General features: G+C 38.0%; 1 protein-coding gene across 4 annotated transcripts in view; it reads left to right on the top strand.

Moving 5' to 3' along the window:
- Nucleotides 1-25028, top strand: part of LOC136262153 (synaptonemal complex protein 1-like) — a 391211-nt gene that overhangs the window by 204024 nt on the left and 162159 nt on the right. For all 4 annotated transcript variants that reach the window (XM_066056308.1, XM_066056311.1, XM_066056309.1 and 1 more), the window contains exons 16-25: nt 7895-7988; nt 8043-8113; nt 19559-19640; nt 20755-20817; nt 20863-20925; nt 20975-21037; nt 21087-21140; nt 21300-21362; nt 21409-21471; nt 21519-21629. In XM_066056308.1, the coding sequence (XP_065912380.1) occupies nt 7895-7988; nt 8043-8113; nt 19559-19640; nt 20755-20817; nt 20863-20925; nt 20975-21037; nt 21087-21140; nt 21300-21362; nt 21409-21471; nt 21519-21629 (727 nt within the window). The remainder of the gene's footprint in view (nt 1-7894; nt 7989-8042; nt 8114-19558; nt 19641-20754; nt 20818-20862; nt 20926-20974; nt 21038-21086; nt 21141-21299; nt 21363-21408; nt 21472-21518; nt 21630-25028) is intronic.

The raw sequence follows: 25028 nt of genomic DNA, 5'->3' as shown, positions 1-25028 counted from the left end.
GTGGGAATAATACAGTCTTCCACCCAACTGTTCAGCTATACGCAGATTCTATTACAGTGAACGAATGTTCTATTAGAGAAGTCGATCATCTGAAGTTTCTCCTTACTAGCTATTTACAGTTTCTCAATTTCACATGTAACGAGTGGTTATATATTACTTGGCTTGTCCATTTCCAGTCTGATGGTTCCCCAGTTTGTAGGTCAACTGTATTTGAATAACTCTTATTCAGTGTAGAGGCCATAAGACTGGGCAACAATTATGCACAAAACAGTACATTGCGCTGGTGCTGGATGATATATATATATATATACCAGGATACCACGGTATTATCACTGAGCTGGTCGAAGGTATTCACTTTCGGACATGCGGGTGTGTTGATATGAATGCCATTAGGTGTGTTATGCTGTGAAGGAAGCCAGACATCAGGTTTTTTGGCATTTGATTGGTTATGTGTTGATGACCACAAGCCCTGCCAAAAAAGTGAACTGATTACAATGTAGTACTAGCCTACTATAGCAGTTGGCAAAATACATTTATAACCTGTTGGATGCAGATAGCTTTCACTTGTGGTAGCTCTCAACTACAGAGTAATTGCTGACTGTTTTGGGCAGGAATAAATATTACCAGCTTGATTTAAAAGGGAACAAAAATGCAATACCACCCAGCACTACATGATACAACACAGGCATTACATAACGACAGTGTAGAAGTACTAATAGTACTCAGAGGACCCAGGTGAGTCAGAAAAAAATGAAAGATATATATATATATATAACAGTATCTGTAGTTATTACTCAGTATTACAGTATTGCAAGTATCGCTTAACACTGGGTACGTATAACTACTGTATGACATTATCCACTATCATCTTATTGCATACTATTCATACTTGGTTAGCTAATACTGCCAGGGACATGGATTTTGAAGTAGTGCTATCTTATCCCCCCCCCCCCCCCCCCCCTCCCTTTTCTCTCTGTGTCCCAAACACATACACACTTGAAGAAAGCTCTCACCTTTGCAGTTATCAATGTTAGTACCACCTAGGTAAAATAAGGAGCTGTCTTGTAGGATTACTATAAAAAATTCTGTAGGCACAGCTACAACCATTATTATGTCTCAGGAATGAAGGCAATCACCCAAAGTCCCACTTGGCCATTGGTGTCAGTGAGCATTCTCTTTCAAACACTGGTTACACTTTGTACGCGTGTGACACATACATTGCGTCCCCAGAAGGGATGCATACACATGTTAAGTGTGACTGCCATAATCAATGCATAAAGGTAACTTCATATGTACCTACATAAATACCTAACACTATATATTGATACTTGCAATCCGACACTGGTAGGAACTGACAACTTGTTCTCCAAACAATGCACATACATGCACTCCTTAAGTACAGATACATGCTCAATAATTGTCACCACTACCAATCTGTGTCACTGTCAAGCACCCCAGCTGGTGTGTGTACACCCAATGTAGAATTCTGGTGGCAATTGAGTATGTAAAGTATATTTGGTCAACAATTGACACATTATACAACACTATGCAATACCAACAGGAATAGGCTATAACACTGCTGCACATAGTTATTTGTTATTGAGTATTGTGTAGTTGTTTAAGTTCCCATTATTATTCAGACAAACACAGTTGACAGTCACCACTGCATATATATTCTCTGTAGCTGGCTGCTTAAAATATCACATACACTATACCTCTAAATAATGTTACTAAAGGCTGGGTTTATACCTCTTCCAATATTATCTCAGCAGTCAGTATATAGTACATCGCTAGTATATTGTCCTAATGGGTGTACCACATTGATGCAAAGACACATGACATATTTAAGGAAGGAACTATACCTGTCTTTGTTTTTGGAATTATTGACAGAGATGCAAGCACATGCAGTATGTGCTAGGGCTGAGAAATACTGTCATTTTGGTATCACCATCAATACTGGGGCCACTATTCATGATGCTGAATAATTCACGTTACTTACAAATAAGTCAATCATAGCTGGTGCTACATAGTGTACTGCTCGGCATTCCTGCAGGAAGTCTTTAATGGTAACATCACTATCATCCTAACAGTTATTGTAAAACATTTTTGAGGATATGTTATGGTGTTCACACCTCTCTGCAGGTTATGACTTACAAGGATTCTTAGCCTAGTACTGCATAACAAATGGATTTTAGTAGCAGTGGTGTGCAGGCCTGGTATCACGATGGTTGATGGCAAAATATTTCAATAACGATGTTTTCAAAATATCACGATATATCGTTAAAACGATAATACCGCTCGGCCCTAGTATGTGCAGTAAAGACGGCCCACCATTGGGATTGTTAGTGCTCCATAGGCTGGAACTCTGTTATGGCACTCGGTGGTTAGTAGTGCTCACTGTCAGTTAGTTGGCAGTGCTGAATTTGGCCTCAGCTAGCTGGATGGACTTTCATTATCATAGCCTTCACATGGTGTGGTTATCAGGGTGCATATTAGTATTTTAATCCAAAAATAAAATATATAAACAAAAAATAAAAAACATGCAGCAAGTTATATTTACTCTTGCATAAAACAATATATATTGGCCACCATTGTGCAGTGCTTACAACACATTGCACACGATTACATGGACTTCCTATATTCATTTCATTAACTCCGTCATCAATCCTATCCCCCCCCCCAATATATATACAGTAAATGAATAGTTGCAACACTCCCATCTATTGTTTTCTGTCTGTGGCCTAGCTAGTTCATGATGCCTACTTAATATGAATCGATACTTCGTTGTGGCCTAGTGAGAAATGGACATTTTCTAATTGGGACTCAGGTTTTTGAATCCTCTATCACATCATCTTACACAATCATTCATTCTTATAGGTTACATCCCATCTCTGCCTTGTTATCAATGCAGGGATCAGTGTTTTGGCTAGTGGTGCAGTGTGGGGTTCCTATGTATGTGCGGCTAGGAGGGAAAGGCTGTAGCCTTTCTATGGCCTTAGAAATCCCTGTGGCTTCAAAGTTGGGAACCCCCAGGTATTTCGCCCCCAAGCCTCATGCAATTGGGAGCCACAATTTGTGGCTGATCATATCAATGGTCCTATTGAAAAATTGTATAGGAGAACCATGGAACCCTGCACAATTACCAAAACAACCACCATCATTGGACGGCGGTTGACAAGTGAACAATATCAGCTTGGAACAAAAGGCTGATTGTTTGTGGTTCTCTATTAAACTACTGACATTAAATGAGATTATGAAGATATAATTAAGAGGTGACTGGATTCATCTAGTGAACACTGGTGGTACCCTTTTAATGCATTTAGTACTGTGAATAATTTTGCATATGTTGCTGCTATATTGGCTGCGGCTTGAGCAAGCATGAATGATTGGAACTGATCTCTTTGCACATACTTGTTAAGATGGGATAGGTCTACAGCTGTACATATACTATGATGCACTTAGGAGTGACAAAAGTAGAGGCACACCACTCTGTAACTGTAGAGGCTGGGATAATTATATTTTGTGATAGTAGTAAATCCTGCTAATCTTTTAACTTGTCTTGGTAGACAAATGGGATTGAGCATTGTACCTTAATGCAGAAGGGCTGCGCATCACGTGTAGGGCTGATATGGAATTGTTCTTCTTCCAAGGTTCTGATCTAGTTGATAGATGAGAACTCTGAGATCAGTGTGCATGATTGTGGTAGACTGAACTGTGAACCAAAAGTGGTATCGTATAAATTCAATTGTGGACATCACCAGAGCGATTCTCAGTTTCCATAGCCTTAGAAATACTACCCAAATGTTTAGAGGTGTACCGATAAGGATATTTCAGTTGTACCGATATCCGATTAATCTGTACCTAAAACAGCCGATACCGATTATGCCGATCCGATTATTGTATATATAATCTAATCAAAAACAGCCAAGCTGTAAAAAAAGGAGTGCGGCCCTTGAAAAGGCTATGGTGAAAAAAGATGTGAAATCCAAGGTGGCGGCCAAGAAATGGCTGTGATGGTAGGTTAATGGTAAAAATTTTAATAACGACAATTCAGGTGAATTTTTGTGCCGCTTGGTCAATTGGCACAAAATTCACCTGAATTGCCGTTATTAAAATTTTTACCATTAACCTACCATCACAGCCATTTCTTGGCCGCCACCTTGGATTTCACATCTTTTTTCACCATAGCCTTTTCAATGGCCGCACTCCTTTTTTTACAGCTTGGCTGTTTTTGATTAGATTTCACTTCTTTTTGTATTTGTATACTCCAAAGCCGGCCTATGGCCAGCTTTGGGGCTTTTTAACCTATATATTTTTCTTTACCACAGAAAAAAGAGTAAAAGATGAAGTAGATTTTATAAATACTTTAACTCATTCTGATTTTATCAGTAAATGTACAAATTATATATGTAATGCTATTATATCAGTAAATGTACAAATTATATATGTAATGCATATATCAAGAGTTCATTATATTATGAACTCTTGCATATATTTATTACATGTCAATTAATTCCCACAGGATAATTTGCAGCTGGCCTCTCTACTGGGTGACTTGAAATGTAGCTGAAATCTCTACAGGGTGATCTGCTTGTACGTAGATGAACTCTTTACAGGATTCTCTCTACAGGGTGACTTGACTCTAGCTGAACTCTCTGCAGGGTTATCTGTTTGTAGTTGAATTCTCTACAGGGTGATTTGTTTGTAGCTGAACTCACTACAAGGTAACTTCTTCCAGCTAATCTTTCTACAGGCGATTTGTTTGTAGCTGAGTTCTCTACAGGGTGTTTGTTTGCAGCTGAACTCTCTACATGGTAGTTTCTTTGTAGCTGAACTCTCTACAATGTGACTTCTTCTAGCTGAACTCTCTACAGGGTGACTTGTTTCTAGCTGATCTCTCTACAGGGTGACTTGTTTCTAGCTGAACTCTCTACAGGTGATTTGTTTGCAGCTGAACTCTCTACATGGTGGTTTCTTTGTAGCTGAACTCTCTACAAGGTAACTTCTTCTAGCTGATCTTTCTACAGGGTGATTTGTTTGCAGCTGAATTCTCTACAAGGTGATTTATTTGCAGCTGAACTCTCTACAAGGTGACTTCTTCTAGCTGATCTCTCTACAAGATGACTTGTTTCTAACTGAACTCTCTACAGTGTGGTCTGTTCATTGCGGAACTTTCTACTGGGTGATTTGTTTGCAGCTGATGTCTTTGCATGATCGTTTCTTTGTAACTGAACTCTCTACAAGGTAACTTCTTCTAGCTGATCTCTCTACAGGGCAATTTGTTTGAGCTGAACTCTCTACATGATGGTTTCTTTGTAGCTGAACTCTCTATTAGGTACCTACTTCTGGCTGATCTGACTACAGGGTGACTAGTTTGTAGCTGAATTCCCTACAGAATAACTTGCAATGTAATATAATTGAGTAAATTATAAATGCAGCTGGATTCTTTATTAGGGTGTCTGTTCTATTAGAGTATCTCGATCTCACATTTGTTACACGTAGTTGTCTTTCGAATCATAACTCAGTGGTTTGTAATCCGATTCTTCTGTACTACTGCAAGGACTTTCTATGATGATTATTCCAGCTACATACTGATTTTCAGCTCGTTGCTCTAAGCGATTTGCCTAGTAGACACGAAAACTAATAGTTTTTTTATTCATAAAAATCGATCGCGTAATTTTGACACAGGTCGGGCTTTGTGTCATATCTCCATGATCTTTATCCCGATTCCTTTCAAACCACAAAAAGGCACTCATACGATGGTTGCTCCATATACATATCAATTTTCAACTGATTCCTCAAAGGAGTTTACCCTGTAGGCGTGACAGACCTTCGACCTTATTTTACGCAAAGAATCAGTCATAACTCCGTGAATGTTCATCGGATTCCTACCAAAGTTGGTACAGAGATCTGCCTTAATGAGTCCTTTAAGTATGCCAAATTTCAGCCAGATCCGAGCACGCATTCGTGTTTTATGGCGGGTTTTGCGAAGTGTGCAAAATGAAGAAGTAGAAGAAGAAGAAGAAAACGAAGAAATTACAATGAAATTTTGTTCGCTCGTATCTCGGAAATGGCTGGAGCGATTTTCTTCAAATTTGGTGTGTAGACTCCCCTAGCTGGCCGGCACGTCCGTAGCAAATTTGGTTCCAATCGGATAAGGGATCACAGAGCTACATAGGTGTGAAAATTGCGTTTTCTTTCTTCCTGTTAATATACTCACAAGTGGCACGCCGGCTTCTTGGGCCGCACAACACACTACCGTGTGTCTTGATCTGTAAAGTGTAAAAGAGAATTACAGGTGTATATCTACTGCATGGTGCATATTCTAATGATTTTTAGAGAAAACAGAAGTGATGCAACTATAAGGCACAACTATAAGGCATAACTATACCTGGTCACCTTTAGTTGGTGTGGCCTCTATTGCACAACCAAGACAATTAGGCACCACAAATAATTTTTTTAAGTGCTCCCTTGTCCATGTTTTGATTAGTTATCAAGATGGCTACTATACAGATTATCAATTTTGCTTTCCTGTGGTGAAGTTCTTGATTGTTAAAAGTGTAACAGCTAATGTTTTAAGGAGGTCTGGGTAAGAATGTTTTAACACAAATAGCAGTACTTACACAAGCAGTCATATAGCTTCTCTCGTAATTAGCGCTTTTATGGAACAGCATAGAGAGACTTTCTATTTGTTTGTAGTGAGCAAAAAGGCTTTTCATTATTTCATTGTAAAAAGGCTTTTCATCACTCATATTTGCCATGTAAACTATCGGCAGCAATATCAGTTCTCAGAGTGTTTGTGCCGATTACTGGTATGGTAGAAATTGCCATATTGGCAACCAATCCGATCACCGATCCGATTATCGGTGCATCTCTACCCACATCCTGTTGATCTCAAGCTCCACCCACAGGTAGATGTGCACGTTGATGATGCATCGCCTAGTACCAAGTTTAAAAAGTGTAAAGTGTGTGATGTGGATACATCTTATGGCCGTTTGCAGTGTGAGTGACAATGTCATAGACACGCCAGCAGCTGATATATCTGCTTCTCAGTATAGCAGAACGTCTGTAAACATTAACCATTCAGTGCAGTTAGGCTGTTTAATAGTGGATAATGGGACTCTCTCAACACCTGTGTTAACCTGTAACTGTATTGGTCTGGTTGATGGAAGTAGGTTGGGACAAAGTGGCTGCTGGGCTTGCTTGGCATGGCTTACACATGCATAGTAACTGACCTTTTGGCAGTAGTGAGTGACATGTTGTAAAATACGGTGGCAGAAACTGCAACCTTCTTGGTGAGACTTTCCTTCACTTAGGCTAAGTGGATATCTTGTTTTCGTAAGTCGAGAATACTATTACACTGTGGTAGAGGGATCTCAAGAGTGTTGTCTCTTTGCTGCTTCTTCAGCTCTGCTTGTTGTAACGGTGGTGTCTAGATTAAGGATTATAGGATGGTTTAATCTTGTTTAGTCACAGTACTTATCTCTTGCATTAATTAAAATGCAGGGCTTGGTGGTATTTTGATTACGCTTCAGACGTTTGCTGTGCTTAGTATTGTTTTTGGGATGCTGTACTGTAGGCTATACTAAAAAATCCATGTTCTATGCTTGTATGAGCTGATCCATTTGCTAGTTTTTTTTCCAGTCCATTTTTGTGATTTAGTCACATCCCTGTAGCTTGTTAATTTCTTATTTTCCTTACTAATGTGTTTCATTTCAGTGAGGGCATGACTGATATAGGGATTAGTATATCTACAGGTATAGGCGACCTCCCTTGTTTCAAAAATATTAACACATACTATAGGCCTAGCAACTCAGCAACATTGGTTGTTTCAGGATGTTTTCTTTTATATCAAATTGTATTTATGCAATAATGGTGTCTTTCATTTTTATAGCAATTGTACCATGGAAAATATTAATGGAGAGAGTGCTAGCGTTGTTGTTGGTTTAATTGCCAGTTGCTTAGCTATTTTGCAAAGTAAACAGGAGGTAAGTCTTTGGTATTTATCTATGGATTGTGATTTAGTGTGATTTCTTGTGTAGGAGGCACAGTTAGTAAGCAGGAAATATGCTAGTAAAATAGATGAATTGGAGGACAGAGTGAAAGAATTGCAGTAAGTGTTTTCTATAATAGCAAGTATAAGAAAAATTAGAATTTTAAGTTTGATTAGGGATCATAGAAAAAAAGTAGGAAAACAAGGGAGGTCGCCTACACCTGTAGATATATTAGTGGACATTTTTAATCCCTACTTCAGTGACTGAATTAGGGATTAAATGTCCACTAGTATATTAGCAGATGTAGGCAACTTCCCTTGTTTCAGTACTTTCTTTTACCATGATCCCTAATCAAATTTAAAATTCTCAATTTTTTCTTACACTTGTTTGTTAGCTTTTATAATTAGTGAACCCACACATACCACATCAAAAGAAAGGATTGCACCAGTATTAATGTTTTCATTTCAATGTGCACCCCAGCTATCAACTACTGATTCAAAAGTGGAGTGGCCATTGTGCTTCGCTTTCAGCTATTTACACAACACTACAAACGAAGAACAGTAGATGATCCTCTGCAATCAATCCATTCACCACAAAAAAATACAGGTGATTCATACGCCCCAACTATCAATTACTGAACTGGCCAAGAAAATGGCCATTACGTTTTGTTTTTAGCTATATTCAGCCCATTTCACAGCGCTACAAAGTAGAAGCGCCTCTGCAATCTATCCATCATTCTTGTTAAGCCATTGTGCTACTGTATATCAACACCTTGGGCTTTCAGCAAAAATATGTGAAACACAAAGGAGGAAAAAGGTAAGTCCATGATGCACACAAGGGAAAGGCAAAGCAGACAGGCAGGCAGAAAGGCAGGCAGACAGGCAGTTAGTCAGTAGAAAATTCCATTGAATAATTTCTGAAATTTCTATTGGAAGCATTTAGGGTCGTACTGAAGACGCTTTGGGCTTGGTTATAATACTGCAAAGGATGGCATCAGGATGGTGTTACCTTTGCAAATGGCTTCGTCCTATTTGCAATTGAATTTGTCACTTTTACAAAAGGAATTACTAAAGATCTAGTGTTTTCAGAGGTGCTATAAAATTCGAGTGTACACTAGATGGCATATTGCCCATCTATAGTGAACTACTGTCCTTATCAAGTGTGCTGTAAACAAATTAAGTACTGAATACAACTAAAATACTACAAGTTATTGTTAGTCAACAATCATTTCAGCTGCTTCACATATAAAGGTCTTGGTTAGCTAGATGCTCACTGATTAGTTGTGGTGAAATTTCCTGCAAACATGACAAATTCTAATGCAATAATATTGCATAATTGTACTGCAAGTGGGTTGAATTTAATTGCTAAGGTGACAAATTCTATTGCAAAAGCAACAAATTCTGAACAAAGCTAATTCGCAATGGGACAAATTCGATAGCAAAAACCTGTATTATCAAGACACATGATAGTGTGTCGTGCGGCCAAAGAAGCTGGCTCGCCACACCGTGAGTATATTGACAGGAAGAAAGAAAACGTTGTTTTCACACCTTTGTATCTCGGTGATCCCTTATCCAATTGGAACCAAATTTGCTACAGAGTTGCCCGCCAGCTAGGGGAGTCTACATTCCAAATTTGAAGGAAATCGCTCCAGCCATTTCCAAGATACGAACTGCCAAAGTTTCAATTTTTTTCTTCGTTTTTTTTTTCTTCGTGTTTTCGCACACTTGCAAAACTTGCTATAAAATGCAAATGTGTACTCTGATCGCCTTGAAATCTGGCACACAGAAAGAGAGTCCAAAGGCGGATCCTAGCATCAAATTTGGTGCAAATCCGATGAATGGTTCAGGAGTTATGACCAATTATTCACATAAAACAAGATCAATTTGTTGTCACGCCTACTGGGTAAACCGCTTCATAGAATGAGTTGAAAATTGCTATGTAGATGGAGTAACCATCGTAGGAGTGCCTTTTGGTGGTTTGAAAGGAATCGAGATAAAGACCATGGAGATATGACACAAAACCCAACCTGTGTCACAATTACGTGATCAATTTTTATGAATAAAAAAGTATTAGTTTTCATGCCTACTAGGCAAACCACTTAGAGCAATGAGCTGAAAATCGGTGTATAGCTGGAATAATCTTCATAGAAAGTCCTTGCAGTAGTACAGAAGAATCAGATTACAAACCACTGAGTTATGATTCGAAGTCCAACTCCGTATAGCAAATGCGAGATCGAGATACTATAATAGAACATTCACCCTAATAGAACATTCAGCTAATTTATTTACTCCATTATAGAATTCTATTACATCGTAAGTTATTCTGTAGGGAGTTCAGCTGCAAACAGTTAATCTTATAAACAGTTCAGCAAGAAGCAAGTCACCCTATAGAGAGTTCAGCTACAAACATATTGCTGTAGTGATTCAGAGAGAGTTCAGCTATAACAATTCATGAACCCTGTAGAGAGTTTGGTTACACTTTCTAGAGAATTCAGCTACAAACAAGTCACTGTGTAGAGAGTTCAGCTACAAAGAAACTACCCTGTAAAGAGTTCATCTATACAAACAAGTTACCCTATACTATATAGAGATCAGCTGTAAACAAGTAACCCTGTCGAGAGCTCAGCTACAGACAAGTCACTTTATAGTTTATACAATGTTCAGCTACAAGTAAGTCACTCTGAAGAGAATTCAGCTACAAACAAGTCACTCTTTAGAGAAGTTTGCTACAAACAAGTCACCGTGTAGAGAGTTCAGCAACCACAAAACCACCCTGTAAAGAGTTCAACTATACAAACAAGTTACTCTGTAGAGAGATCAGCTAGAAACAAGAGAGAGCTAAATTAGAAGAAGTCACCCTGTAGAGAGATCAGCTAGAAACAAGAGAGAGCTAAGTTAGAAGAAGTCACCCTGTAGAGATCTCAACTGCAAAGAAACCCTGTAGAGACAAACAAATCACCCTGCAGAATGTTCAGCTATATACAAATCACCCTGTAGAAAGTTCAAGTAGAAACAAATCACCCTATATAGAGTTCAGCTACAAACAAGTTACCCTACAGTGAGATAAGTTTGAAACTAGAGATTTTAGCTACAAACAAATCACCCTGTAGAGAGTTCAGCTATACAAGTCACCCTGTAGAGAGATCAGCTAGAAGAAGTCACAGTCTAGAGAGATCAGCTAGAAGCAAGTCACCTTGTAGAGAGTTCAGCTACAAACAAACCACCCTGTAGATAGTTCAGCTAGATAAAAGTCACCCTACAGAGAGATCAGGTTACCCTATAGAGAGATCAGCTACAAACAAGTCATCCTGTAGAGAATTCAGCTACAAACAAATCACCCTGTAGAGATTTCAGCTACAAACTGATCATCCTGTAGATAATTCATCTATAGATACAAGTCACCCTATAGTAGGAGAAGTCACCTTGTAGAGAGATCAGCTAGAAACAAGTCACCTTGTGGAGACCAGCTACAAAGAATCCATCCTGTAGAGAGTTCAGCTACAAACAAATCACCTTGTGGAGAGTTCAGCTACAAACAAATCACCTTGTGGAGAGTTCAGCTATGAACAGATCACCCTGTAGAGAGATCAGCTAGAAGAAGTCACCGTCTAGAGAGATCAGCTAGAAGAAAGTCACCTTGTAGAGAGTTCAGCTGCAAAGAAACCATCCTGTAGAGAGTTCAGTTACAAACAAATCACCCTGCATAGAGTTCAGCTACAAATGAATCACCCTGTAGAGAGTTCAGTTGCAAATAAATCACCCTGTAGAGAGTTCAGCTACACACAACTCACCCTGTAGAGTGTTCAGCTAGATAAAAGTCACACTAGGGTCACCATATAGATAGATCAGCTAGAAGAAGTCACCTTGTAGAGAGTTCAGCTACAAAGAACCCACTCTGTAGAGAGTTCAGCTAGAAACAAGTTACCCTATAGAGAGATCAGCTAGAAACAAGTCACCCTGTAGAGATTTCAGCTACAAACAGATCATCCTGTAGATAGTTCAGCTAGATACAAGTCACCCTCAGTGTAGAGAGATCAGCTGGAGGAAGTCACCTTGTAGAGAGATCAGGTAGAAACAAGTCACCTTGTAGAGAAGTTCAGTGACAAAGAAACCATCCTGTAGAGAGATCAGCTAGAAACAAATCACCCTGTAGAGAGTTGAGCTACAAACAAATCAACCTTTAGAGAGATCAGCTAAAGGAAGTCACCTTGTAGAGAGATAAGCTAGAAACAAGTCACCTTGTAGAGAGTTCAGTGACAAAGAAACCATCCTGTAGAGATATCAGCTAGAAACAAATCACCGTGTAGAGAGTGCAACTCCTTTATTGCATGATTACTATAAATAACATCTCCAATCTTTGTGGCTGCCTGTTGTGTGATGCAGTTGTTACCGAGGTTAAGGTACACTAAAGAATTGATTTTTACCAATGCATCAGCTATTGCTACAACCGCATGCATGATCTCGTAAACTGCAATCATTTATATGAATTGTCAATACAGCAATTAATATTATGTCATTCTAACTTGGGTTTCTGTGAAAACCATGGAAACCCACCTACTGTTTTCAACATTAAGAGTACGCTTATTCTAACAAAAAGGTTGAAATCCCATCTAAAACAGCTTATAGCTCTAAAAAAAGTGCTCGTCCAAGTAAAGCAGATTTAACTGCAGGCCTTAAATTAACGTGCATTCAACAGACAAAATCTGCACAAATAGCACAATATCTACACATAATTAGTTTTGGTCAGACACAAATGTCCTTGCAAAACTGCTGTCAGCTAACATCCATTTCAACTACCATATAGTGGATTATTGTAGCATCTGAAATTTCCCGTAAAATTAAAAGATAGCGGCAGAGAATTTAGCGATTAAATGGTAATGCTAAAATTTAAATCTATCTTTTGATCACTATATGTGCAAAAATATGTAGTAACACTTGTAATAAGTGAAAACTAGTTTGGTTTCAACTAACAGAGTGATTCGTTGTGCATGGCATCATACACACAACCATTGCATAGCTTTGTCAGCTGTCTTTCGCATCCCTGGTTGTATCCATCATTACACATAGCTCTGCATGGGCTGGGAGAAAGATTTAATAGAGAACTGGCCCTTGCTAGTAGGTCTGCAGGCTACATCACAATCATTTTTAGTTCGAGCCATTAGTTAGTTCAGGTGACGTGCACCTTTAGTACTTCTTGCTTCAACTCGCATTTACTGTTCACAGCTTTATTCCTGGCTTTAGCTTGGCAAAAACGTATCTTTTCAGAGTGCTTAGTTATGAAGCTGTGACCTTAGACTATATCATGCAATGAAATTATTATCACGATGCCAAAATTCTCGCGAATTAAATTTTAGCAAATGACCCAAAACACTAAAATTAATTCCTCACTATGAAAACCTACTATACGGTATTACACCCTTAGTAACACTTTACCTTTCATCTCGCACTGCATTAATACTCTAATAGACCAGTCACAAAACAGCTTTAATACAGCAATCGCCACTTCTGCCTAGCATTGCATTGCATAGTTAATTTGCTAGCTACTTATAGACTAAAAATACAGCACTTATAGAAACATGACTGTTCTATTAGAGTGATTAACTGCTCCATTAGAGTGTCTTCGTCTAATTCAAGCATTCAAGAAGAGAAGCCACACCACTGCCCATATCAGTACAACCTCTTGTGAAGTGAAACTAAAGAATTGGCGAGTATATACAGAGACAATTGAGGGGCACATAATTATGTCCTATCGTAAATAAGCGCCTGTAAAATTTATATTACTAATAAATAAGCGCACCAAAATATGCTATGATCTTTGTGCAAGAATTTTAAGGCTGTTGTCTCACCCCCCGAAGGTTGTCGTTTCGTATTGAAGAGATTTAGTGGAACTGAGACACAATTGGTGAGTTTAACCATACTTGTATTAGTGTTGTAATGAGTAGTTTTAAAACGTAATTAGCGCATACCATGATAACAAATATTTTGTATGGTGGAGTTTGGAGGTTGTCAGGAGATGAGACTGTGGTATATATTTCCAGTATCTCGATAATCCTTCACTAGCTTATTAGTGCATTGAAAACTGGTCATTGCAGGGACAAAATTTTCTGACCTAGCTAATTAAGGAGTAGGCTGCATTTTGCAGTATTAAGCAATTGGTAAGAAGCATCTGCAAGGAAAACAACAATATGGCTTTTGTATTTGGCCTCTAGGTCAACTGAGGACGACTGAAGCTTTGTTCGGTGCTGAAATTAAGACTGTAGGGTAATGATGTGTGGTGAAATTGATGATGTGAATCTTGAGGTGATTGAGCAAATGTTGAAGCGATTATAGGGTAATGAATGTTCGGAATGCACAAAGGAACCTCAAGGCATCAACCTAACCGCATGCAAAAAAAACCAAAAACATGAATCCTCCCCTTTGATGATGGCAATCTCGATCTCGAAACAGTCAACATGGATTTGCTTCACTATTTGTGGAGTAGTTACTAGGGACACGATGAGTTCAAGTCTACAGTTTCAGAGGGATAGCGTAAATGACGTGCGAGTTACAGGCAGGCTGAATTTGTACAATGTTCGTTCCTGTGAAATCCTCACATGTAGTGGTCACATCGTTTATTGTCAGTGGCGCATGTTTCTGCTATACTGGCTGTGCGACTCACTACCATGAGTCTTGTAATGGATTTGTTTTTATTGATAATTATGATTGTTGTAGATAGAGCAATGTACATTAGTGCAGTGTGCAATATAACAGAAAATTATTGCTCGGACAGAATGGCCAATCAAAAATAAATTTGATTTGCCATTTATGAAATTGCATGGCCGTAAGATAGCTGCAGTGCGAAGCGCAAGCCTTCTAGGGAGGTTTGGTGGTATGCTTCACCATCCCCCAGGAAACTTTTGAAAAAGGATCACTCTGAGATTGAATCTGAGACCACTTTAGGCTATTTATCACTTAACTTTATGCACATGCATTATACAGAGAATTAATTGTGTTTATTAGTAATACATGTACAAAATTTGTATTGCTGCATACATATTTTACAAAGAACTATGAATCAATGTATTGTACAGCCAGTTTGTAGACTTAGCTGGGCTAAATGTATTGTTACAAGTGGTATTGAGTCAGCACATATTTAATTATAACTATCCAACTAGCTATTGCTAAAATTTCTCTTGTGAATAGCAATAGATCAAAACTTACTCTCGAACTTGCTGTGTGAAGAGCACTTTTATCACCTGACTTTCATTCCACTCTCTCCAGCCAGTACATTCTCTACACATTCTAACCACAAAATGGCCATCTTATACTTAATCTTTTCTTCTCCTGGAAAGTGCCACTCATGTAGTCAGTGTAGTGATCGCTTCTTCACAACATTGAGTGTAACCCACATCCGATAATTGGGGTAAACACGAGATTCAGCTCACCAAAATTTCTGCTTATACAGTAATTGAGTGTTCGGTTAGCCAGTGTTTGGATAGTCGAGATTTCACTGTAACTGCTTATCAGAGTTTCATTTCTTGTGACAGGTAGCTACTGTAGCTCAGTATACATAGCATCTTGTGTGTTTTCATGTTCACTCCATGAGGATGCTAATGTCACAACAGTGCATGACTAAGAGTCCTGAGACAGGAACCACACATGTAGTATGACAACAGTTGCTCAATTAATATTAATACTAGTGGGGCAAAAAAATTATTAATTTTCAACAAGTAGAATAGGGATCAAAGATTTGATTTTGAAAAAAACTGCGTAAACAAGAAGTAATAGGGATGATAATCCACAAAATTCTATGCATCATCAGTTCAAACCAAGTTATTTGAATAGTGTACACTCAATTTGCGATTCCTATTTCAACATTTTAACAAAATTTAACCACAAGTTGAAATAGGAATCGCAAATTGAGTGTACACTATTCAAATAACTTGCTTTGAACTGATGATGCATAGAATTTTGTGGATTATCATCCCTATTACTTCTTGTTTACGCAGTTTTTTTCAAAATCAAATCTTTGATCCCTATTCTACTTGTTGAAAATTAATAATTTTTTTGCCCCACTAGTTTCATGATTTTTTTCATGTCCATGCACATGGACTACTTCTTAAATATACGTTCAACAGTACATGATTGTTTAATAAAGAAACCCATTGTAATATCAACTGGCAATAAACAATTACATAAATAAGTTTAATAAACAATTAGTTAACAATACAGTTAACAATACAGTAAACAATACCACTTTCCTTTGACGAGTAGATAAATCCACTAGTGTGACCGTTTACTGCAACGAAGCGGTGCGAAATCTCAACACGAGTAAAACACACGCTTGACAAAACGTGGTCGACTCCAATTAAAGTGCTGAGTATACGGAGTATCCCGCTTTTTATTTTTCAATCGCGTACGGAAGGGACACACCCCTTTTCAATTCGAAATTTACCAGTGTGTTCCAATAGCTTACAAGCCTTGTTATGTCGACTCTTAGCTGGTAAACAGCTGAAGAATATAATAGAAAGTATACACGAAAGGCGTACAGTAATAGTTTAAGTGACGAGGTGCGGGCCACACCCCCTTCACTGTCTCGTAATGAAGGAAGTCTAAAACCCGAGTTTCAGTGAACAATAGTTATGTTTAATGTTTAGTGTGATACAACTTGATGCATTTTAGTCCTGTGAGCTAAAGCAATGGAATTTTAAACAATTCTATATTATCATCTGTATGGCTTCTCGATCGAATGGCGTCTCGAAGAGTGATTCTTGCTCTATATCTCGCAATCGCATTAGAGAGGGAAGATTTTAATACCACACAGACCTGGGTACGAATGTTTTTTAAATATGCCATACGTTTTTAGGGCTGATATCTACTTCCTACGAGCTGTAGGCGCGCGAAACAAGAAAGAAGAAGATGGAGAATCTAACCATTTTCAAAATTTTAAAAAACACCTAAAACTATTTCCCTTACTTTTAATACTTGTTGGCTAGTGTTGTAAACACAAAAGAAAGGTCTAGAATGTTTTAGAAATAAAATCTAAAGCCCGGAAGGCTGCTTTTGGCGTGCGTTCTATTAGAGTGTTTTGAAAAATTTCTGCCTGATCCCTATTATGTACCACTACCGTGGTACATGATATAGTTTCAAGCACAGCCAAGAGCAGTCACGCAAACACTCTAATATTGCAGTCAAGTGTATCTGATAGCAACAAAGCTTGCTTTGAACTTGACAGCTATTAAAGACACTAATGCAGAGTACAATATAACAGTCAGCATTTCCAACCAAGTGATGCTGTTTACCGATCAATGTAGCCGTTGGTCGGCCATTTGTGCCGATCAATTTTCACAGCTGTAATTCTTTATTATTAGTCTTTATTACTATAGTTATTATTATTTTTGTTTCATTACCTGGTGCAGTGCATGCGCATCGAGTCGATGCTTCAATGGGATCAAGACTTCATGCAGCAATTAAGTAGCTTCGGTAAGGAAAGGTAATGATACAAAAATAATAATAACTATAGTAATAAAGACTAATAATAAAGAATTACAGCTGTGAAAATTGATCGGCACAAATGGCCGACCAACGGCTACATTGATTTGTAAACAGCATCACTTGGTTGGAAATGCTGACTGTTATATTGTACTCTGCATTAGTGTCTTTAATAGCTGTCAAGTTCAAAGCAAGCTTTGTTGCTATCAGATACACTTGACTGCAATATTAGAGTGTTTGCGTGACTGCTCTTGGCTGTGCTTGAAACTATATATTAATATTAATTGAGCAACTGTTGTCATACTACATGTGTGGTTCCTGTCTCAGGACTCTTAGTCATGCACTGTTGTGACATTAGCATCCTCATGGAGTGAACATGAAAACACACAAGATGCTATGTATACTGAGCTACAGTAGCTACCTGTCACAAGAAATGAAACTCTGATAAGCAGTTACAGTGAAATCTCGACTATCCAAACACTGACTAACCAAACACTCAATTACTGTATAAGCAGAAATTTTGGTGAGCTGAATATTTGACAATTTCTCGATAAATTGCATTTGGCGAAAATTTATTTTGGCTAAATGTATTATGTGTAAATGTGCGTGTCAGCAAGCCTTTCAGCGACATGGAATTCCATCTGGAGTTACACATGGTGAAAAAGTGTGTACGTGGCTAACGTCTGGTATAAAATCAGGCAAAAGAAAACTGAAGATTGGAGTCGATAATTTTGAGGTTCCAGGAAAAGGGAGCATGCAGCAGAAATCTTGCGTGGAATATTATGCCGAATCATGTTGCTTCCTTTCTCAGTGATGGCTATAGTATAGCGGCGTAGCCCCCAAAATTGGCAATATTGTGCACTTTTTCATAAAGCCATGAAACTTTCCACATAAATAGTAGTCCTCAATACATGTAATTTTAGATATAGTGCCATCGCTGATTTGACCTTTGGTGACCTTTATGGCCATTTTTGTACAGAAAATTGATCATTTTTGTCTTTAACTCCCTGAGGCAGTAATTAACTTGTTAGAATATGGTACCAAGCAAAAGATCTTGCTGATAGAAACAACTTGGCTTTTATTTGAAGTCAATAGGTGATTTCACACAAAGTTATGATCATATTTATTAGCTGCAAAATTTGATATATTTACCTGCCCTTGAGGTGTGAATTACCTGTGGGCAGATAATTATGCATAAATTTATCAAATTTTGCAGCTAATAAATATGATCATAACTTTGTAATGAAATCACCTATTGACTTCAAATAAAAACCAAGTTGTTTCTATCAGCAAGATCTTTTGCTTGGTACCATGTTCTAACAAGTTAATTACTGCCTCAGGGAGTTAAAGACAAAAAATGATCAATTTTCTGTACAAAAATAGCCATAAAGGTCACCAAAGGTCAAATCAGTGATGGCACTATATCTAAAATTACATGTATTGAGGACTACTATTTATGTGGAAAGTTTCATGGCTTTATGAAAAAGTGAACGATTTTTTGGTTGTGCCGCTATACTATCTACCATATGAGCTTAACAAACAATATGCGCTTAATAACCATGTGTGCCTAATAACCAGAGTCTACAGTAGGCCTTTGAGTAAATGCAAGAAGTCAATATCTTGACATACATAGTAACTTGGCTAGAATGTGAACAATTATCAAACCCACTCATGATTTGTTCTTGTATCAGTTTAGTGTAGACAAGCACTAAAATGCCACAAATTCTGTAATTAGGGACTTCCTCTGCATATAACATAGCCTCAAGCAACATTAATGTTTTTCATCTTATTGTAAGTGTTACCAAATTGTCCCTACTATTAAGTGCTGCTGTACAACAGAGATTTGAGAGATAAGTATACCAGTTTCAGGGGCATATCCAGGATTTTTCCAAGGAAGTTTCCAGGTTTGGCAGTGAGTTATAGGTGCAGGGGTCAGGGGGTGCAGCCCCCAGCCACTGACAGATTTTAAACTTAAATTACTTCAATATTTACTGGTAAATAATATTCCTTAGGCCCATTATGTTTGTCTCTACTGTACAAGGCAAGCATTATTATAATGTATCATTCTCTTTAAATAGTGTGATACCTTTATAGGCAGTCACTGAGTGATGTTAATGTGAAGCTGGTGCAACAAGAGAAGCTACTAGCTGATAATGAGAAAACTGGACAAAGCAATGTTAGAAATATTGTATAGTACAGTGAAACCTATCTTATCTGGGCAGTCTGGTTCATACTGCTATCCATATCTCTATGTCTCTGAAATGTCTATTACTATGAAATGCCTGCTAAATGCTTATTTAAATGATAGAGGTGCACTGATACAGAAATTTTGAACCAATCCAATGTATTCTGATATACTGAGTCCAAATGCATTTATCAATTTGATATACCTATTTGATTAGAGGAACCAACAAAATTTTAATTTACTAGTGATTACTGGCAATGCTGGGTTCTCTTGTGGTGGAGCCTTTATATTACACAACCGAAACAATAATGCACCCACAATGCAGGCCCCTGTAAATAGATTGTGTATAGCTTGTAAAGATAGCTGGTTGTTCCATACTGTGTATCCTGATTCATCCCATGTTTAAAACTCACCACTTTCAGGGTTTTTGATAAGTATTTTAACTCTGAGCCAAACTGGCCCAACCCAGACATCTATTTCTCCAACAGTAGTATACCCACTGGGCCAATTAGCTTGTGTTTGATGTGTATTAGTCACAAAGCTGAACTAGTGCTGAGAAAATTGGAGAAGAAGTTATGAGTTGTGTGGGTCTTTTTGTGTTCTCACTGAGCCAATGGATTGCCATATTGCCTTATCAAATACCCTGACCACTTCTATCATAAGTATATACGGTAGCACTGTATATTAGGAATCATAGAGGTTTCTACTTTCACTTAACTGAAAACCAGTTTAGTACCTTTGCAGTGCTTTGACAGTATTGGTGTTGTATTACCAATTCTCAATGCCTTCCCATCTTCCCCTATGAATAGCAACTAATATAATGAATATATGGGTCCATTATAAAGATTGATTGCCAATGCTACTCAATTCAGACCTGCTTCTGAGTAAACACTTATTGTTGTTAATTTACGGGCACTGTGACAGAGTATGTACCCATGCAGTAGTGACCTGCAGAGTTAGGTAAAGAAAATTTGAGGTACATACTACAAAATCCTGGGTCTCTGGTCCTTGATCCTCAGGAACACTGTTTATACCAGTGCATAGCTGAGGCCCCTGGGTAAACAGGAGAGGGATTTTACTGTACAGTATGTTTACCTACTAATAGGTTAATAGTTTGGAAAAAGAAGTAAAAGCTCTGACTAAACAAGTGTCTAGTCTAACATCTAAAGTAAGGATTAAGTTATGATGTCTAAGACGTTACATAGAAATGCAGAACTCCAAGTTACAAGCACAGTTGGAAAATAAACTACGGACAATTGATGATCTGAAATCTGAGGTTTGAATACATACAAATATCTGCTGTGTACACATTCAATGATTATCAGGTGAAAAAGTATCATGGTAGTGACAAGGAGACAGGAAAGTTGGTATCATCACTCAATCAACAGGTTGGTTATTTAGGTCTAATACTTCCTTGTATTGTTGTATTCACCATAGCTTGATCGTGCTGTCAAAGAAAAGGATGATTTTATATCTCAGTACACTGTGCAGGTCGTAACTACATGTATTTGTACTTTATGGTAATAAATTCAAAATTGTAATTATGAAGATACAGAAGTAGCTGTATGATTTTAAAAATTAAATGCAGTAGCATTTTACCATATCAATGAATTTGTTTTGTCCGCATTTAAAAAAATCAACTCTTCATAGATTGAGCAACTGAATCAACTGGTTGTCAGGAAAGATGAAACTAATACAGATCTTCAAGAAAAGGTGCTTACTGTAAATACCTTAATCTAAGATCATGATTTGTTCTTAGGAGACTACAGTTAGAGCAGAATTGACCAAAACTACAGAACTATTTCAGAATGCACTAAATGAGGTGCATATTAGCATTTTAAATGTGTTTATATGTGTGTTTCACAACAGACCAAGGCTTACAAAGAGCAATCATTAACCTATCAAAAGCTACAGGATGATAATAAGAAGAAATTTGATCAAGAGATTAGTGAGATGTGTGCTACACTGGAAAAGTATAAGGTTTGATATTCTTCGTATATGTTGTTACAATTGATGCATTTATCATTTAGTCACAATATACAATGATGTCTCATATTTTACTGCATATTTGCAAATGGATCATTACTCCACATTAAATTAAAATGCACTAATACTCATCTATATGTGGGAAATTGTCTTGGGTGTTGTGCACTGCCAGTACCCGAGCCTGGTTCCGCCTCGACAAGCCTTCCAGTAAAGGATACCAGGAAGTGAATATCACTAGCTGATGAGCCTGGAATGAATCTAGTAAAGACACTGGTTTCTTTAGTTTACATTGGCTAATAATCACTCATCAAGGTAAACTATGTGCGAACAAGTACAAACATACGTGAAGCAATTGACAAATCCTAACTAATGTTATACATCATGTGTGTGCATGTATAATATCCCTCCCAGGATTAAAGGTAGGAGGTTTTATTGCAGTTACAGTTCAACAATGGGTTGCGATCTGATTATAGGTCTGATCTGTTGACTGTGTTGGTACAGTTTCAGAGTGTAGCGATCGAATACAAAGTTTCTGCAAACTTTGCCAGATTGTGTGTCAATATATAGAATCTTGGAGTATTAGCTTGTCACACAGCTCTTCCAGGAACATGTTTGTTGTTGGTAGCAACCCATACTGGTGTTTTATCTGGCAGAGATGCCTTACTCTATAGTGTTTGTCATAGTTGCGTTTCTGTTCTGCCTTGATCTTGTATTCTGAAATTGTCAAGGCAAGGCCATTTAGGGATATATGTAGTCTTTAGCTGGGAAACATCTGTACGAATCTGACGACCCATAAAAATTCTACTGGGCTGAGATTACAAAATGGCAGGGGAGTAGCTCTGTAGCTCTGAGAGCCATGTATGGATCTGGGGAGTTGGCAAATAAATTTTTTTATGGTCTTCACTGTACTCTCTACTAAGCCATTTGATTGTGGATAGTGTGGGCTACTAGTCACATGAGCAAAGCCATAACAATCTGCATCTCTTGAGAGTCAAATTGTGGCTTATAACAGTAGCCAGGATACCATGACAAGCGAATATAGCTTTTAAAGCAGTTACCACACTAGCTTAGGTGTTGAGCTCAATGACTGCACTTCAACATATCTTAAAAAATAGTCAACTGCAACAAGGTAAGACTTCCCTTTTAGCTGGAACGGGTTTGCTGCTACTCTCTCCCATGGATGATTGGGAAGCTTTGTGTGTAAAAGTGGTTCTGTGGAGGGTGCAGTAGTCTGTTAATAGACAGGACATGATTTGATGTAATCTTCTATGTCTCAGGAAATTCTGGGCAACAACACTGCTGTGGAAATTTGTTGATGACACCTCTGAATGCCCTAATGGCATTGATGTACTTTCTGCAAGACCTCTGCTCTCATGCTGTGGGGAACAACAATGCGATTTGCATACAATAACAGATTGTCAACAACTGAAAGGTGCAGTTTAGCAGCACTGTACTGTAATAAGTCACTCTATATTGTTTGGCCATCCTTGTCTGCAAAAGGTCATGAGATTAGCACAAGTAGAATCTGCACTTTAAGCTTAGCAAAAATTGTCTAGTCTGTCTTTGCTTGCTGGTAGGTATGAAATGACACTCTGTACAAATAGCTCTGCATCTTGGTCAAAATGTTGTAAATTTGCATTAGAAATAGGAGCCCGGGAAAATGCATCAATTGTGTAAAGAAGTTTACCGGATACATGACTGATTGTATAGTCAAACTGCATCAGGCAGAGTCTACATCAAAAGACACATTGTGACAAATAGTCAAGATTTGTTTTACTGAGCAGGGGTTTCTTCAACCTTAGGGAGCAGATAAACTTCCCTTACACCACTGTCATTTAAAGGTTGGAAATCAACACAAATATGTATTGAGTCAGAGGACTTCTTTGGAACAACGACCATCCCGGCACACCAAGGTGTTGGTTCGTCAATTTTTGAAATGACTTGTAGTGACTCCATCCTTTCTAGCTCCTCTTCTACTTCTTGCATAAAGAAAATGGTACATTTCGTTGAGTAAATAGAGCAAATGGTTGAGCATCTGGTTTTAATCCATTAACGGCAGTAGCCACCATATGGAGGAAGGCATTATAAATCATGAATAAAATTAAATTTAGCTTTGCTATTAACTGTTTAGTGCATGTAATAGTGAGATGAGCTAGTACTAAAGTGGACGCTCCCATAGGGGTCCTGTTTCTGAGATAACCAGATCCTTCCCGGACTAGTGTGCATTTGTTATGTAATGGCGTAAAGTGTAATCTTTCATATTAGGCGAATTTTGAGTTGAAAACACAAGTTGTTAATACCAAAAGAAGTGTTATACATCGATGGAGACGGGTAAAGTCAACTGTCGGCTGCTTTATCCCAGACATGGCATGGTGGTCATGACTGCAGATACAATGCAAAACAGCAAAAATTGAATAAAACACGAAGAAACCAGCTGTGAAATGGACCGCACTGTAAGTAAATGGTATGGAATAGTTCTTTAGAGTGTAAGGCACCTTTATAGATAGTTAGTTGGGATTCTGTTGTTTGTTTGGGCTTGTTTTTACCAATGTTTGGACTTTGCTGAGAAATAACTTCATTGCGGATAGTATTATGTAAACAAAAACAGAGCAATCGAGTTCCTTATTTCATAGCGAGTATTTAGATGTATGGTTACTAAGTAGTTCTGTAATATGATGCAATTCAGCGATTAGGCTAGTAGTCGCCAGGAATTCAGCTGGCAATGGGTTAATTAACTTGATGTCATTTGCTTCAGGAAAGGTTCTCAGACCTTTAAATAAGGTAGGTTACTGGTCAGGAATTCTTTGGCTAACTGAATTAAGTAGCATTAGTAGGTGAAGTACTTTAATGGTTGGCAAGCCAAGTAAGTTCTGTTTGAGGTGTCTGACCACATAGACTTGCTGGCTACAAGAGTTGTTGTAAGAAAGTGTCACTAATGACTCCCCCAGTACCTCCAAAGGTTTCTGGTCTGGCCCACACAATCTTTTCGTTGTCTGTTGCAAATTCAAACCATTTAAGGAATTGTTGATAACGTTTTCACTGTAATAACTGACACTTCAGCACTTGTGTCAATTTTCACTGAAACAGGTTGGTTGTTTACCAGAACTGTGACTTTCCAAGAACTGTGGCTCTCTGCATCAACTGTATCCAGTAAATAACAGAATGTAATGTAACTTCACATAAGGTTTTTCATTCTGCTGTACTTAATCATTTTGCATGTACAACTTCTTGTTTGATTTTGTTTTTTGTGTTATGTAAATTTTTGTAGTTTGTGTTGTGTGTCGTTATTTGTCTGGGGGTGTTCCAATAGGCTCTTAGCCTTTTACTCTTCCCTGTGAATTTTAACAAATTAATAAAATCAATACTCACTGTCTATAGAGTCTTCAGAATGTG

This window comes from Dysidea avara, chromosome 7 (genome assembly GCF_963678975.1).
Source record: "Dysidea avara chromosome 7, odDysAvar1.4, whole genome shotgun sequence".
In the NCBI taxonomy this organism is placed as follows: domain Eukaryota; kingdom Metazoa; phylum Porifera; class Demospongiae; order Dictyoceratida; family Dysideidae; genus Dysidea; species Dysidea avara.
Note: the sequence above shows the minus strand (reverse complement) of the source record. Positions and strands in the feature narration are given on the sequence as shown.